The sequence below is a fragment of the Lathamus discolor genome, chromosome 2 (genome assembly GCF_037157495.1).
Source record: "Lathamus discolor isolate bLatDis1 chromosome 2, bLatDis1.hap1, whole genome shotgun sequence".
NCBI classification, from domain to species: domain Eukaryota; kingdom Metazoa; phylum Chordata; class Aves; order Psittaciformes; family Psittacidae; genus Lathamus; species Lathamus discolor.
Window position 1 is genome coordinate 152326210 of NC_088885.1, and position 17323 is coordinate 152343532.

A 17323-nucleotide genomic window follows, 5' to 3' on the forward strand; every position below is an offset into this window, starting at 1 on the left:
ATTTCTAGGATTGCCATAGCTAGAAAGGTCAGCTTGCTCAAACAATAGTTTCTAATCTTTGCTCAGTGGAAACGCTCAGTGATCTTAATGGATTATGATGTTGGCGCCCACCTACTCTCACATTGAATTCACTGTGATTTTTCAACACTATTTGCAACAGCAGTAAAACTTGGCCCATTTTAGGTATTTCCTTGTTTTGATTTCTAAGTCAGTGGAATTCCTTTTAACAGTGCTGTATTCATTTTCCTCAAAATACTATCTAGAAGAGGAAAATTTTCCTCATCATTTTTATAACTGTTTATTTCCCTGACAGGTGGAAAGATAACATGCCTGACTCTGAACAGTGCAGGAATCCAGATGTGTGCTGAGGTGACAAGAAGTGCTTGGCAAGTTTCAAATTGTAGTTCACCAGATGCTGAAGTCAGAATACACCCATTTGGCTGGTATCAAAAGCCCGGTAAGTGAATCAGGGCCTTTTCTGACTGGTTTCTGTACATTGAAGCTTGTTAGCTTTAATGTATAGAAGCTCCAGCTTTCCGCTGGAGGACCCGTATTCAAGAATCACAAATAGACAAGGCAGCAAGTATGTGCAAGGGAAAGAAAGGTGCAATTTAATCTTCATTTTAATAGAAAAGGAATAGAGGTATAATTTCATTTATTGGCCGGTAAGGGAGACTTCTGGTCAGTGTTGGGACCCTAATATGTTTTGTCCCACTGCACAGTCCTGGTCAGGGTATCATTCTTTGTTTGTCACTGAGTGGCTTATGGTTTAACAGTGTGTGTGGATGCATAACTTCAGAAGGTTTGGTTTGCTATGGGGTTTAAAGTGTCTGAAATATGAACTCAGCCTGGAGCTTTTCAAGTCCTGTACTCTGCTCATCAGCCCATGCATTTACTCCTTTAGTGGGGCAATGCTTGTTACAGAGTAGAGACAGCATGGAGTTGGGAGGCACCATGGAATCTTATGGAGAAGGGTGGGCTGAGGGTCTAGCACTGAGAGGAAGGGACCAACAGCCCTGATAACATAGGAAACAGCAGAGGCCTGTGGGCAAGGAGGACCTGAGAGGCAGCCAGGGTAAGAATCAAGAGTGGTAGAAAGGTGACGAGGAGACAGCAGAGGTGTAGATACACTTCCACTCTTGGATTTAGTTTTCCTCTCATTGCTAAAGAGCAGCTAAAAATAAAGGAAGTTGCTCACTTCATGGGCAGAGGGGTGATGAAGAGGAACCAGGGGTGTATGCAAAGAGTGAAGTGTTAGGAAAGACGGTGACATTTACTTATGTAGTGAGGAACTGCAGATGTGTTTCCACTATAACACAGAGCAAGGCACAGATGTTTATGCAAATGGAGATATTTGTAGACAAAAATTTGTATCGGTTGTACTGGTGTGTTGGGTGTCCGGGAACCAGCAAGAGTAACAAAAACCCTCTGAGCCTTAAAGGGAAAATGGGTTAAATCTGAAGGAGGAATTTACAGTAGTGAGGCATTAGCATGAAACAGAGTAGTTTGTTTTAGTCCACAGTCCTGTTGTAAGAAAATACTTGTGCCTCCACTTGTGAGCTCTTTGCCTGCTCGTTTCCACTCGTAAGCAATTTGACTTCTTATGTGTAGTCATAGTTGCAGCTCAGTCAATGAGGAACATACAGTAGCATTTTAAATAAAGTTCTAGATAGTCACAGTTCTTCATTCCTGACAACGTGAATAGTAAAAGACCTTTTCTTATCTTTAGAAGTGTCCATTGGTTACATGCAGGGACAATACAAAGTGGAAGAAGCAAACAGGAAATCCAGTCTGTCTTCAGCTTTACAATCCCTGCAGCATTCAATCTGTAGAGGTCATAATGTATTTTGTCTTAGTAGAGAATTTATAGCTGATTTGATTAATCAAAGTGTTTTACAAAATATGAATGCAAAGGGGAAACTTCTTGTTTGTTATTTAAAATTATTTAAATATTAAAAAAATAAAATATTTAGGGGAATATTAGCAAATGAGAAGTTTTTTGTGTGGAAAACATCAATGATTATTGGAATTCTAATTTAGAAAGTCTCCTGCTGGAAACTGACTTGTTCCTAATTCTTGTTTTGAGAAATTCCAGTGTGCTAATCAGGAAGCAGAGAAAATCTCACGTCTCTTGCGATGCAAAAAACCAAATACAGAGGGGGGCATGGAAAGAGCGCACAAAACTACTGAAATTGAGTTGCTTCTAAATAACTGCATTTTGGAGAGTGTTTGTAGGAAAGTTTATAAATTGAGAAATTTAGGGAAGTATGATGTGAAGTATGAGCTCAAAAGCTCTAGATAGTAAAACAGCCTTGCATCCTTACTTTTGGTATTTGTGGTGAGAAGATGCAACATTCAGATCCCAGCAATAATACTGGAAATACTGAGGTGTTGATTATGTTTTAAACCTTCAAATGTAACTGTTTATAAGTGTTTTGGGTTTTTCTGCTTTTAGCTGACCTGAAGAACACCATGCCTAACCTCTGTCCGCCTGTTAGCTCACCTCTCAGGCCAGAAAGTGGTAAGTGTATTCATGTGTTAAGCCAAAAAAAAAAGAAGGAGATATCATTTGTTTTGTGTGCTTTTAAAAGATCACACTATAATGAAGTGTTTCTCTTCACATGAGCTTACTCATTCAGGTGTTTACTCATTTTTATTAGTTTTGTATTATTTAAATGGAAGAATTGTCATCCGCGATGGTGGCCTGATATCTCTCCAACTCACTGCCACAAGAGGTCACTGAGGCAAAATATTTAGTAGGGTTGACGATGAAATGAATCATTTGTAAGTGTGGATGTCACATCACTTTCAGTGGATAAAACTTCATATTTTAGTGCAGTGGCCAATGAAGATAAGCTCTGGCAAGGGTAAGCCCCTGAAAAGCTGTTTATTGTGTTATTGTCCACAGTTGTGGGGTTTCTAGTGCCTTTCTTGTAGCATCTGGTGCTTGCAGTTTCTGTCAGCAATACTGAATGCAAGGAGTGATGATGAGTTTTCATTAGATAATATTAGTTAGATTTTAGTTTCAATAGATAAAAGCAATTGCAACAGAGACGCAAAGTCAAATTTAGAAAATCTAGTTTTCCCCCCCAAAAAGAAGGTGAAAAGGGCAATTCCTCCAGAAATTAGTGCAGGTTTATACTGCTTTATTAGTGGTGCTAGAGAAGAATGGTAAACTGTACTGCCTTCACTCCTTGTTTGTGGTTTTGTGCAAGGATGAGAATATCATCCCAAAGATTATTCAGAACTGGACGACAAGAAATGCAGTATTTCGGGTGTGTGTTGGGTCTCACTTTTGAAGAGATGCTACAACTTGCTATGACACCATCTTTGTTTTGGGAAGAAAGATTATTTCAGACTTGCAGGAAGTGAACCTTGCGGTACACACATGCATTATTTTATAAATGGGTGGATCCTCTTAATAAATGAAACTGAAGTGCTGTCTTTGTGTCCATTGCCCCCTAAAAAATATATGCAAATTGTCAGTAAATACAGGCTTCCCTGATCTGTCCTTTCCAGAAATACGCAGCATATCCGCTCAATGCTGTGTGTATCGTTAAGGAAGCAGCTTGACTAGTCATTAGATAACTCAATTTAACCCTAAGGTTAGACTGAAATTGAGAAGTGTCATCCACGTCTTGGTTTTCTTTCTGATCTAAACAGTTTTTAATCATTTTGTGTCTGTCTTTCCTTAAACAATGATCTTAAGGTCCTTTCTAACCATAACTATTCTATGATTCTATATGCAACTGAGCTTGCAGGAGATGGTTAATATTTGCAATGAATTTTCAATATCGAGTTCAGACTTTCTGCTAATTGTTTTATCATTATATCTATGACCACCAGTCATGGTCATTTTCAGACCATTTGTATTTATTAGTAGAATTTGTGCTTTTTAAAATGATCATTTTAATGTACTAGAAGGAAAACTATCTTTATAGGTAAGCAGAAATAATATTTGCGAGAAATGCTTTCAGGAGCTGGTGGGGCATGTGGTGGTTGGGCAGTTCAACCCCTTTGCACTGTTTTTCCTATGGGATGTAGAAAACCACTTTACTAAAGCTTTCTTCCTCCCAGTGTGAAGCTTTCTTCTTCCCAGTGTGAAGCTTTCTTCTTCCCAGTGTGAAGCTTTCCAGTGTGAAGTAGTAATTTTGTAATTTTCCTTTTTTTCTTTCTTAAATCTAGTGAAAAACTTAAATCTAGGAAAACAGTGACCTAAACAGCACTTAAGGAAATTAGGCCTTTCCATCTGTCATCTGTTTTCTCTCTAAAGACTTCACATAATGGAGCTACAGCAAGTGAGGTGCTTATCTTATCTTAGTAACAATTTTGATCTATCACACCCATTTCCAGATCATCTTTCGAAACGCAGAGCAATGAGGGATTCTGTGGTTTACACAGGTCTGGTTAACCACCCAAGCAGGCAGAGCCTCCCATGAAGGGGCAGGGTTCTGGATTAGAGTTCTCCTAAGGACAGCAATCATAGAATCATAGAATAGTTAGGGTTGGAAGGGACCTTAAGATCATCAAGTTCCAACACCCCTGCCATGGGCAGGGACACCTCACACTAAACCATCCCACCCAAGGCTCTGTCCAACCTGGCCTTGAACACTGCCAGGGACGGAGCATTCACGGCTTCCTGGGCAACCCATTCCAGTGCCTCACCACCCTAATACTAAAGAACTTCTTCCTTATATCCAATATCTAAGAAGGGGAAGTCACTGAGTCACAAAGCGCATGGCTAGCCTGGAAGTCAAATTAACACTAGTACCCTGTGGTCTTTGGGTTCCTCACACCAGTGTGTGCAGCAGCACATTCAAAATGCAACTGGGCACCATCTGCCCTTCTTATGTTCTACCTCATTGTGATAGTGCAGATACCAGCCTGGTTATTTAGTTCAGATGCCTCTGTCAGAGGTTTGGGAAAAATTCCAAAACCACTGTTTCCAAACTCTTTATGGTTAAATACATTATATTAATATGTGACATAGAAGATTAATTGTTTGAGAGTTGGGCATCATAGAAAAGCTAGCAGTGGCAGAATTTCTTATGTTGTGGTGTTGCTTGTACATGGGGAAAAAGAATTATTGTGACTTCTATGTGGTAACCAGATGGTGAGTGTGAGAAAATATTACTTAATGGGCACTGTCATGTGTGTATATATGTGTGTGTCTGCATGTAAGCATATATATATATATATACACGCTTAAAAAATATATATCAAAAGATCAGAAGATACTTAAATTTGAACGCTTTGTCAGAAGTCTCTGAACTAGTGAAGTTCATCTTATGTCTAGTTAGTCAGAGTTTACTGGAACACAATTGTGGCCTATATTTCAATAGGCAGTTAATGTGTTTGACTGTCTCGTTTTCTAGTTAACCAGTTTGCAATACTCAGTGTCCAGCACTTTGCTTCCTCCCATTTGCAGTCAGGCTGCTGACTCCATTCCGTGTTGTTTCCAGCCCAAACACCTTGTGAAGAAACCCAGATAAGCAGACTTAGTTTCAGTCTTGAGGGAAGTAGACACTGTGTCTATTTTACTCATTATTTTTTTCAGTAGAGAGGGTAGAGGCATGTAGGACCATAGAACAATAGAAAAAGCCTCAACAAGAAGGATTTCTACACATACTTGGGCAGCAAAAGGAAGGGTAGAGAACATGTGGGTCTGCTGCTGAACAGGGCAGGAGACTGATGGCAAAGGATATTGAAAAGACTGGGGTGCCTTCTTCATCTCAGTCTTTACCTCAAGTCCAGCCTTCAGACCTTTGAGATGAGAGGGGAAGACTGTAGCAAGGAAGACTTATCCTTAGTGGAGGAAGATCAAATTAGGTAACAAGCTGGACATACAAACCTATGGGACCAACCTGGCCTTGAACACTGCCAGAGATGGGTCAGCCACAGCTTTTCTGGGCACCCTGTGCCAGTGCCTCAGCACCCTCACAGGGAAAAACTTCTTCCTAATATCAAATCTAAATCTCCCATCTGTTAGTTATATCATATATATCTTATAGGCTCCATTCCCACTCCATTCAAATCAAGTAATTAACTGTGAAACCACCGAGGCGTATGTATGTAATGATCTGTTAGGTCCTTCTTGTTTCTGCCTCCTGTGATCCCCTAATGATTTATAGCCATTCCCTCAATGTGGTGCTGAGCAGTGGCTGTGGTATTTTCCAATGTGGGAATGAATTTCCTATCTGACTATCTCAGACATGGATATTTCCATTCTCAACCGTACAGGTACTGGTTTGCTGACTTTGTTGATTAGAAGTATCATTTGTCTTCCTGTTTTCCCAGAACGCTGAGGATATGTCGTAGAGATCTTTGGTGTGAAATAGAGGCAGCCTTCCTTTATCCACCCTCAGGAACTGATCTACCATGACCCTGTACAACATATTGGAGCTTTGGTGCAGAATTTGTCTATCTTTAGTTTTTATTTTGATTTTTATTCTATTTGCAAACGTGAGGATTTTAGCCTTTTGAAAACAGCTTATTTTAAACCTGGATAAATATCTGGTACATTTTTAGTATTCTATTACTGTATCATTTGCTATAATTGACTCTACTCAAGGAGGCAGAAAGTTTGCATTTAACATGGGCATAGATTGCTCACTGCTAAAGGGCATAAATAACACATTTGTTAGTTTGGCATGTTTGAGGTGTGATTATAGGTATTATGCAGCAGTTTTAAGAAAATTACTTATTTTGAATTATTCAAATCTCAGTGGATGGACAAAAATGGGAAGCAACTATTTTAGAGTATAGTTTCTGCAGGTCCACTCTGAGTTGATGATTTTTGTTGTTTTAGAAGCTGTTGGTATACAGTCTTCATTGGAAAAAAGCTATCTGAGCTCTAGGAATATAAAGCACTGAGTTCAGTCTGTAAGCATGTTTTTAACTTGAGTCAGGGCTAATAAATATGGCTATTTATTAGGCTATTTAAATATGGCGATTTTGTATTTGTTTATAAATAAAGGAGGAAATTCTTTCCTGTTAGGGTGGTGAGACACTGGAATCGGTTGCCCAGGGGGGGTGTGAGTGCTCCATCCCTGGCGGTGTTCAAGGCCAGGTTGGATGAAGCCTTGTGTGGGATGTGGGTTAGTGTGAGGTGTCCCTGTCCATGGCAGGGGGGTTGGAACTAGATGATCTTGAGGTCCTTTCCAACCCTAGCTATTCTATGATTCTATAAATGCAAATTTCAGAATTAAGATCAGAATTTGTCTTTCAAACATAAATTAGGCACACTGAACCCTAGATCTGATTTACGTACCTCCTTCGCCTCATCTTAGCCTCATCTGATTTATGTCCCTCCTCAAGTTCATGAGTTTTCTTTGAAGCTTAATTTATTTTACTGCATTTCTTTATCTCTGAGTCCTTATACCAAACGTCAAAATTTGCACAAACTCAGAACCGACCCCTCTTTGCTTCCACTGAAGTCAGTGATGAAACTTTTGCTGACTTTATGAAAAGGGGTTTATAAAGTCATTGTCTGTGAAAGTGGGAGGCTGAACTCAGTGTCCCCAGGAAATCTATTCTGGTCTTATGATCTGACTTAAGTGGGAACAAGTGCGAGTCCTTTTGCAAATCCAGACTTAAACCTTGCCTACCCAAACAAGAACATCTGGAAGAGAGAGGCTGTCTGTATGGCACATCTATAATTTTGCAATAAAAATTACAGGGCTGGCTGGATTCAGAATGCTGTAATTATCCAATCAAAGCATTTGCCAAAATGTGGTTTGGAACGTCAGAGCTTAACCTATATATAAACCAGGAATGTCTTCCAGCCCATCAGGTGCACTATGCATTTGTAGTAAAGCAGTGCCCAGTTGTAGCCTTGTGCCTTGCAAGAGCAATTTCTAGATGAGGCAAGTTTAGGTCAGCCATGGGAAGCTCTGCTTTGCCCGAGTGGATGTACATACCTGTGGCATTGCTGGATTTGCTGCCAGGAGAAGGGAAGAAGGAAACATCTAATAGCTGAATCTCTTTTGCAGCTAACTGCTGGCTGGCTATGTCCTCAGTGGTGCTGTGGATGGCTCTGACTAAGAGGGCTTTGCTTAGTCATTAAAATAAGCAGTAGTGTTTCTGCATTGATCTGCATCTGGGGTCAGCTGGGCAGAAGATCAGAAAGGGAAAACACTGGAACTCTCAGTTATATAAATCTGAGCTTATGAATGCTTCATCCAGGACTGAGAATAAATAAAGACCACCCCAAATCAACCTGAAAAACAATGCCTGTGTGCTGGGAGGTTGCAAAAGTCACTTCTGTGAGATTTGGGGGTGAAGAATAAGCAAGTAAAATGTGTTTTAGGTATGAATGTACAATCTATGGATGTTTGCGTCATTAGTGGTCACTCTTCTGCGCCTTTCATGGGCTACAAAGTGCCCGTTGTGTCTTCTATGTATTTAAAATGAATGTTATTAACTAAAGTCTGCCCCACATAAAGGGATAAAATACAGAACTTTTAATATAGAAACAGGAGGTTTAGCTTGGGATCAAAGTAGAACACATTACATGTACCTAATAATGGCATTGTGCACTCAGAAGCTTAGTTTGAGCTCTTTAAAAAGATTTTAATAGTGGTAAACTAGTAAATCTCAGGGAAATAGATATAGGAGGCCAAGTTCAAGTGTTGGAGGTGTAAGTCCAATTAATTTATTTTGCTTTTGTGTATTTGTTTTGGGTTTCTTCTCTGAGAGAGCAGAATTTAGCTTAGCAAGAGTGCCCTGAATGTTTGATCTGAGAGCAAATGGAGGCATATGAGGACTGTGGGACTTGCCAGAGGTCACTCGATGAGTCAGGGAATCTAGGAGAACAGAGTCAGTCTAGTGAGATGTCTTCCAAAACCACTGATGCACCCACACTTGTTGACTTACAATGGAATCCAGACAAGGCTCTTTTTGGAAAGAGTCACAGCTAGTAATTTAAAGCTTTGTGTCTGAACCTAGAGAGATTACTTGTTCCACTAGTAGGACCTCAGTTGCTAGTACTATACATAGTGCAAGACGACAATCTTTTCTGTAAAAAGAAAGTTTAAGTCATATTGATAACATAATTTTTTCTTCATGTTTTCCAAAACAAAAAATAAATAATAATTGAAAGATTAAATAATGGAAATAACAAATAATTGAAAACATTAATTGACGAGATATAATCTGGAAAAGTAAGATCTGGGGGTCTGGTAGTGCAGGCAGATGATCTCTGGAGAGTATGTAACTCTTTTAATTCTCCATCACTTACAGAGCTGATTTATATTTTTAAATATCTTTCTAAATAAATGCCACAAAGTGTCACCCTAGATGTGGAGGCTGAAATTTTCTAACATGGGCCATGGAACAGGTCATATTAGACAGTTTTAAAGTAGAGAAACCATTGTTATATGAAATTTCCACATGACTAAAATCACCGCATTTCTATAAAATAATTTAAGAGTCAGTGGTTCTGTTACAAAAGTCAAGCTATGATTGCAGGGTTATTGCTCCCTTACTAGTTCAGACTCCTGAATATAGTGCTGATGATCATAGAATTGTAGAATGGTTTGGATTGGAAGGGATCTTAAATCTAGTTTTAACCCACCTGCTAAGGGCAGAGACACCTTCCACTAGGCCAAGTTGCTCAAAGCCCTGTTCAACCTGGCCTTGAACGCTGCCAGGGACGGGGCAGCCACAGCTTCTCTGGGCAACCTGTTCCAATGTCTCAGCACCCTCATAGCAAACAATTTCCTGTTACTGTCTAACCTAAATCTACCCTTCTTCAGTTTAAAGCCATTCCCCCTTGTCCTATCACTACGTATAACTGTAGAAAGTCCTTCCCCAATTTTCTTTTAGGCCCCCTTTAGGCACTGCGAGCTGCTCTAAGGTCTCCCTGGAGCCTTCTCTTCTGCAGGCTGAACAAGCTACATAATCAAGAATTAATTCTATTTCATATATGTGCACATATTTGTGTATATGTACATATGCATATATGCATGTGTATTACATGTATACAAACCATGCATAGTCACATATATGCATGTACATGTCTAAGCATATTCACATGCATATTGTCTCTAGCATTCCTCAAGAATTATTCTTCTTCTCACAGTGGAATTAAAAAAATGCAGCAATCCTTTTTTCTCATACACAAACAGCTAAAAATATCTGCAGGCTCTCAATTTTGCACACAGAAGTAAAAAAAGAAGGCTTGGGAAAGGATAGGCCTTTAATTACCTTAGCTCCTTTCAACAGTTCAATATATTCTCAAGGCAGAAGGGCCCTGCTGTGGCCCCCAAGTCCTAAACAAGAGGTTGGCGTTACCCTCCCCATGTAATTGTAGGGTGAGGACAGAGCAGAGCCAGCTGTTACCTTTCTATTCCTGGTGAGCAGATCTTGCCCTGTTGTTTGAATTTACCACACAGATGCAAAAGTTGTGGCCATTCATTTCATTAAAGGTTTCTTTTAGTCTTCTGAGAAATGGGTGACTGGCAAAGATGGACAAAGTTTCCTTCCTTCCCCTCCTCACAGAAATACAGCTGTGACCATAACACAACATCAAATCTGGAGCTAAGGGCAGGGGTTCATACAATCAGGGCTGTGGCATGCCTTCACTGCAGCTTGGAAGCCCTGATGTTGACATACTTGTCCAGTTGATGAGAATGCAAGACCCAAAACAGACCACAGACAAGGCTGGTTGCATCATTCCTAGAGCAAGGAAGCAGGGAATAGCAATGTCTAAATCAGATTTCAGAATTATTTTATTCCAAATAAATGGAATGATCAAAGGTTAACTGACAAAGCCCTAACTCTATACTGATGCTAAAAGTCTTTGCTTCTGCAAGGTAAATCCTTCCCAAGGAAATGTAAACTGCAAGCACAAGTTATCTCCCAGAACGCAAGCTCAAAAAACCTGATGTGCAAAAGAAGTGTGACCAGCAGGACAAGGGAAGTAATCCTGCCCCTTTACTCCTCTCTCATGAGACTCCACCTGCAGTACTGCATCCAGTTCTGGGGTCCCCAACACAACAGGGATGTAGACCTATTGGTCTACACAAAGGTGATCAGAGGGTCCCATGGACTTGTGACCTCTCAAAATGGGACTGGATGCTCTAGTCAACCAGAGGTCTTTGAATATTACATGAATTTATTCCCAGTTGATGCAAAGAAACTCCCCAATGCTTTTGCTTCTGTATTATTTTCCTCTGAAGTTTTTCCTGATTCCTCTATTTATATTATTTTGTATGGTTCATTTTGCAGAGTATTTGGATATATGGCAACCCTTAAATGTGTCCTCTGTTCTCATGGATTCATCCATCTCAGACTTTGAAGTTGTGCAAGTTAGTAGAGATATATCCAATTACTTCTCCACCGCCAGAGAATATTGCCTATCTGGTAAGAAATGATTATTTATAGCTTTAAAGAAAACACTGGCTTGTGAGCCTGAAGAACCAAGTACAACTTCCCACCACCACTTCTGACATAGATACACCAATTTTACTTGTTTTTAAAGACTACCCCAGTGTTTCTGGATTTGAAAGAAGGGATCTGAAATAGATTATCTAATGAAAGATACAAGCGACACAAAACGTTATTGAGTGATTGTGTAATTTTGACACCTCTTGGACACAGAGATCTCTTACTTCTCTAGGCACTGGACAACTTGGAGAATATTGTGAGTAATTAGAGGGGCGATGTAATTACTTTCTAAAGAACAGTTAAGGAAAGCTCGTCAAGTGAGACAAATGAAGTCACCTACAGTTATCTAAAGTAACCTGTGTCTGTGTGCATGAGGGTGGGTTAACCAAGAGCTAGGATAAAGCTGGGGTTGGGTTAGGCTGTAGTAACAGCCTATTTTAGTAACAGCAAAAGAAACTACTTTATTCAATAGCCTGACAAGCAGCAAAGGTCCTTTCACTTTGCATGACTGGCAAATCCTTAGTGCCACAATATGTTAGAAATAAGGAAAATCTCCCTCTTACTGCAGAAGATAGTCCTTTGAATGGTGTGGGTTTTTGTATTAGATGGTCCTCACCTTATGAAGGTGGGCAGTGTAACTTACTGGTTTTCCCTTTTCCTGTAACTGTTTGAAGGAGACTTTCCAAAGGGGAAGTGTTGGATATCCATCTCTGAGTACAAACTGGGTGATTAACCTTATCCTGCTTGTTTACTGTATATATAGATATATGCCTGATTTGTGTTAGTGTGCTTATTTGCTCTAGTGTGCTTATTTGCTTTAGCGTTGTAATGGATGGGAACCTAAGAGCTGATTTTTTCTCATGACTGAGAGACATAACAAAGTATGGGTTTTATCACAGTATATTCAGTAGAGTATATATGTGTATGTTCATTGTGACTGTTGGAAGGAGGCAGGAAAACAGAAGTGTGCATCTATTCTATGACCTTCATTCTTGGCCACACTGGGGCCAATGCTCTTGACGTGGATAACAGTGAGATCATGAGAAACTGCATGGCCCCACGAGTAAACAATGACAGAGCTGGCATAAAGCCGGTTGTTTTTCTAAAGGTATAAAATCAGGACCCTCTTGTAGCTGAATCCGAGGCCTCACCTATGGGTGGATGCACAACACAGGAATTTCCTAATTACCTGAGACTCCTGGCACTGGCTGCAACGGGGCTTCCCAGCTTGAAGTGTGGGACTGGATGATGGTTAGGTGGTAGTTGGTGATGGATGTCTTCTTAATCGCTGTTCTCTCTATGCAGTAATGATTTGATGCATTGCTAATTTTCCTCTGTGCTGTGGATGAGTGAGAGAATCACACTGGGATGAGTGAATCACTTTTCTGATTCTGAAACGTTTCCCTGGGGCTCTCTTCAGCTGAGGTCCTCAGTACTTTATTAAATGTTTTTCTTTTCCTAAAACCTGTGACACCAGTTTTCTTGATGCGTTGCTCCATTTTAAAGCAAATATAACCTTTTGTCCTTCAGCTCTTTCACACAATGTTCTGGGAATCTGAGAACATTTATGTCCCATTATTCTGCTTTATAGCTACTTCATGTTCTTTTTGCTTGACCTGTTGTAAAACCTTTCATTTAAACATCTCATAACAGTGTCATACAAAATACTTTGGGAATACATTTTTACCTGCTCTTTTTCCTCATGTTTCACCTCACAGCTTGTTCAAAGAACCAGTCATGTACAGTGGTTACACTGGAAGTCCAGCCTTCAGCAGTCAGATGCCTTTTCTACCCTGATACGCAGATATGCACACATGGTCTTCAAGGGCACAGCTGCCGGGTTTTACTCAAAGAGCCAGCTGCATATATCTATAGGAGACGAGGTAAGAGCAGATTAAGGCTGAGGAGGAAGGAACCATGGTGGCCAGTGCACAGTTCTTGTGAATGGAAGAGTGAGGAGATCCTCACTAGACAGAAACCACTATGGATGTCTCCTGGACAGCTGTCCATTGCCATTTCAATTGAGTTACAGCCAAGCGAGATGGGAAAATGTCCCTAAAATGTATGAAAACTTAGTGTTACCATCTAGTGTTGAAACAGGTATAATAAAGCAGGTATAATAAATGCAAAAGATGTATTGGAAAGTGCAGAATGGTCAAAACAAACAAACAAACAAACAAAAGAAAAAAACAGTAATGAAAGTCCAGCTCCTTCCTTTTCATCTGTGGAAGATGTTCCTATATGTTCTTTCTTTTGAACTCTGAGAATAGCACAAGGAGCATTGAAAACCTACTGTCGATTGAAAGTCTTAAGAACCATCTCAGAAGAAAACAAACAACATAAAAACCTAAACCAAGATGAACTAATATTTTGAAGAAGGGAAATGATTTAAGAAAGAAATAGAAGTTGTGTAGACCAGTAAAAATGTTATTGTTTGGCTATGAACTTAATTGCAACTGCAAGTTTTGCTGACTTTTTTTCCCCCTTGAGTTTAAAAGAGATTGCTTTCTTTTTGTGTGATATTGATTATTTCTGTTATTAGAAGCAATTCTAATAAAACAGGTAACAGTAAGGGTAAAAGAAGAAATATTTCCTGTTCACTGAAATTTTTGCACAGAACTGGCAAATTAATGAGAATCTTTTAAACTCAAACTCTGTAAGAGAAAAGGGGGTTTATCCTTGTCAAAACCAGCAATTCCTACACAGGAGTGCAGGGAATTTGGACATGGGTTATACCTTCTGTGGAAGCTCTTCTGTCTCACGTGATGAAACAGATACTAGAAAGGGGAGTGAAGTGCAAAGCTTTTGTGTTGAGAGTCCAAACCAATGAGTGTTGTGGTTATCTTTCCTCTCTCTGACTTGCTATAAGAGTGTTTTTAGAGCTTGGGGCACTGGGAAGCCTGCAAATCTCTTTCCCTTCTTGTAGAAATGCTCAGATTTGTTATCGTAATGTGATGTCTGATCTGGAATAAATGTTTGAGTAGGGGTTTGGAAAGTTTAAATGCTCATATCTAGTAGCTAATGTCTAGCATAGCATCAAGTGTTTTATAGGGAAAAATTAACACGAATTTATGTATGTTTTATTTAAAGAAGTGAAATAAACATAAACATTTTAAAATTAAGGGAAATGGGATTAATTTTCATTTCTGAAATGGTAGTAACTTGAAAAAGCAAATTCTTTTTCCTCTTCCCCTCCTCTCCCCAATAGATTTATTCCTCCCCGTTTCTGAATCTGATTTAACCCCATCTGTGTACATCCCATCCCGTGGAGATCTGATGGGCAAATCCCAGGTGATCCAGGTTGGCTTGGAGTGGAAAAATATCAGCCAGTTCTTGGGGATCCCATATGCTGCACCCCCCCTTGCAGCAAGGCGCTTCAGTCCTCCAGAGCCATTTGCTTGGGTGGAAACATGGAATGCTACCGTGGCTAGGTAAGAAACCTCTTTGAACTGCTTGTCCATCCAGGTGTGTGGAAGTAGGTGGAATGATGACCATGATATTCATGTCCTATCTTTCAAAAGAAGCAATAGGGTACAGATTAATACAAGTTTGGGGCTTTGTTTCACAAAAAGAATAACTACTCCATCTATATGTTAATGCATGCAAGCACCCCAAGAAAAAAAGGCAGATTCTACTACATTGCCTTAAATCTATGCATAACTCCTCATCGACTGTCTGCTGTCAATCCCTGTTCATTCTGAGTGCTTATACAGGTAAATATAATATTTATAGAAATAAGTCTGTAGAATATTTAACCAAACAGGGGCACTTTAACACTGATGTAACCAGAAGCTGCGGGCCTCCTATAGAATCTGCTATGTCTAGATCAGGCTGAAGGACCCAGATAGTATTTTCTGTCCCAAAACTATTAAGAGGCAAATACTTGCTAAATTGCTTGGGCAGATGTTCAGGAATTTTAAGTGGTTTAGGTAATGCCTTAAGGGGAAACTAGCATTAGGAGCTATATTAGCAGCTGAGCTAAATTTCTAAGTCCCTGTATCTAATGTTTCCCATTAGCTGGCCTTGGCTCTCCAGGGCTGTACAGACATCACTGCTTGGTGATTTTAGGTTGGAGGCACTCTATAGACATAGTCTTTGTGTGTCTGTCTGTGTTTCATTTAGTGTTATGATATGAATCTTAATTTTGTTGTGTGGCAGAACCAAAATGACAAAGTGTGGATGTGTTTTTCTTAAAGAAAGAAGTGTTTGGGTGACACTACCGGTATATCTGTGCTGTGGAATGTGTTAGGAGAGTGAACTTCTTTAAACAAAACAACAAACAAACAAAAACCAAAGCATATAGAAATGCAGCAACAACAAGAAACAAGATATGGAAATGAAGTGTTTTCTATAGGGCCTTTCTCAATGCATCTGTGGTCCGCATAATAGAAAGCAAACTACAGAGCGCATGAAACCCATCTGAGTGAGCCATGCTGCAGATGTATGCAGGAAGTTGATACAGGAGAGCTGGTACTTGATCACATTCCTATCAATAAAAAGCACTATTTCAAGGCAGATGTGAGGAGCCGAAATAAATGATTGAATGGGATTGAAGGTGCAGAACAATCAAAAGGAGTCTGGTGGAAGGACTCGGTGAACTTTCTATAAAGAGAGTTGAAGAAATTAGGGCTGAGAGCTGATGTTTAGTGGCCCAAGAGCTTCCCTCAAAGCTAATGTGGACCTGAGGCCTACCGAGACCCTGTGTTATCCTTCCAGCCGTGCATCCTGTTCAATTCCTGGCATCAGCAGTGGTCCTCATGTGGTTGTTGACAAACTAATTGAGCTAGCTGATGTCTCCAAGAGCTTACAATGGTTAAGGAAATGGTGGATTTTGCAAGGGAGCTGGAAGATGGACACCCTGCAGGCCTGACATGGACCACTACCTGCTTCAGTGGAAGCACACCCTAAGGCTGCTGATTTAGAGACTTGTCAGCTGTGTGGAAGCTATTTGGTCCCTTCATTGCTCAGGCTTTGTCTCCCGGAGTTTCTAGTAAAGCCTATGATGAGCCAAATGAAATGAGATGTGGTGTTGTCTTAAAGAGTTGAAAGAGCACCAGGACATTGGTAGCCTCATCCTTGAGGTTGCACCTGAGTTGTGGAGGTGTTTACAGCATAATCACAGTATCCACGCAGCCTCAGACTGTTGGAGGGATCTGGTGGGATGTGATTTTGTTTCCTCAGGTGCACGGTGTTGTTAGGTTAGCACACACCCCCCCAGCTCCTTCTGTCTGCAGCCACAGCATGGTGTCTGCTAGGGCTTTGGTAAGACCCATCTGCCCCTGCAGTCTCTCTTTCAGGACCTGCTGCCTGGCTGAAAGTTTTCAAAGCAATTTAGGGGCCTTAGTTAATCTCCTATCTTGTGAATTCTCTCAGTGCTTTCTTAGGCCAATGAAGAACTTGGCCATTATCTTCTAGTATTCATTTAAGGCTAGGAAAACAATTCTTTGAGCTTATTGAAGAGAATCGAGGGGACCCCACTCACACACTATACACAAGTCCAAAAAAATACAGGGTCAATACTTTCCATACACCACGGAAAGCATTGACCCTATGTTTTTTTGGACTCTATGTTGGTGTTGCACTATATTTGTATATAAGAAATTCACATTAGCACAGTGCCATTATGATGGAAGGGAACTATTTATTTATCAGCCTGGTCCTGATAAAAGACCTAAAAAAAAGCCAAACCAAACTGAGCAAAACCAACCAAAACCCCCATCCAACTATTGGAGTATCCAGGTGCTGGAGGAGCTGTGGACTTGCCTCGGTAGGTGGCAGCCTTTCCCTGGAGTCAGTCTTGGCATGAGGAGATCCTGGGAGGTGAAGATGCCAGTGGGTGATGATTCCTGCTGTCCTGTGGAAAGCTGAGTGATTAATAGAGAAGGCTGGGTGGAGACCTCATAGCAGCCTTCCAGTACCTGAAGGGGGCCTGTAG

The 17323-nt window shown here is 40.3% G+C and overlaps 1 protein-coding gene across 1 annotated transcript in view; it reads left to right on the forward strand.

Annotated features, from left to right (window-relative positions):
• Positions 1-17323, forward strand: part of TG (thyroglobulin) — a 153076-nt gene that overhangs the window by 61707 nt on the left and 74046 nt on the right. Inside the window, exons 34-38 of the mRNA XM_065668978.1 lie at positions 314-457; positions 2456-2521; positions 11230-11364; positions 13107-13271; positions 14597-14819. Of these exons, the coding sequence (XP_065525050.1) occupies positions 314-457; positions 2456-2521; positions 11230-11364; positions 13107-13271; positions 14597-14819 (733 nt within the window). The remainder of the gene's footprint in view (positions 1-313; positions 458-2455; positions 2522-11229; positions 11365-13106; positions 13272-14596; positions 14820-17323) is intronic.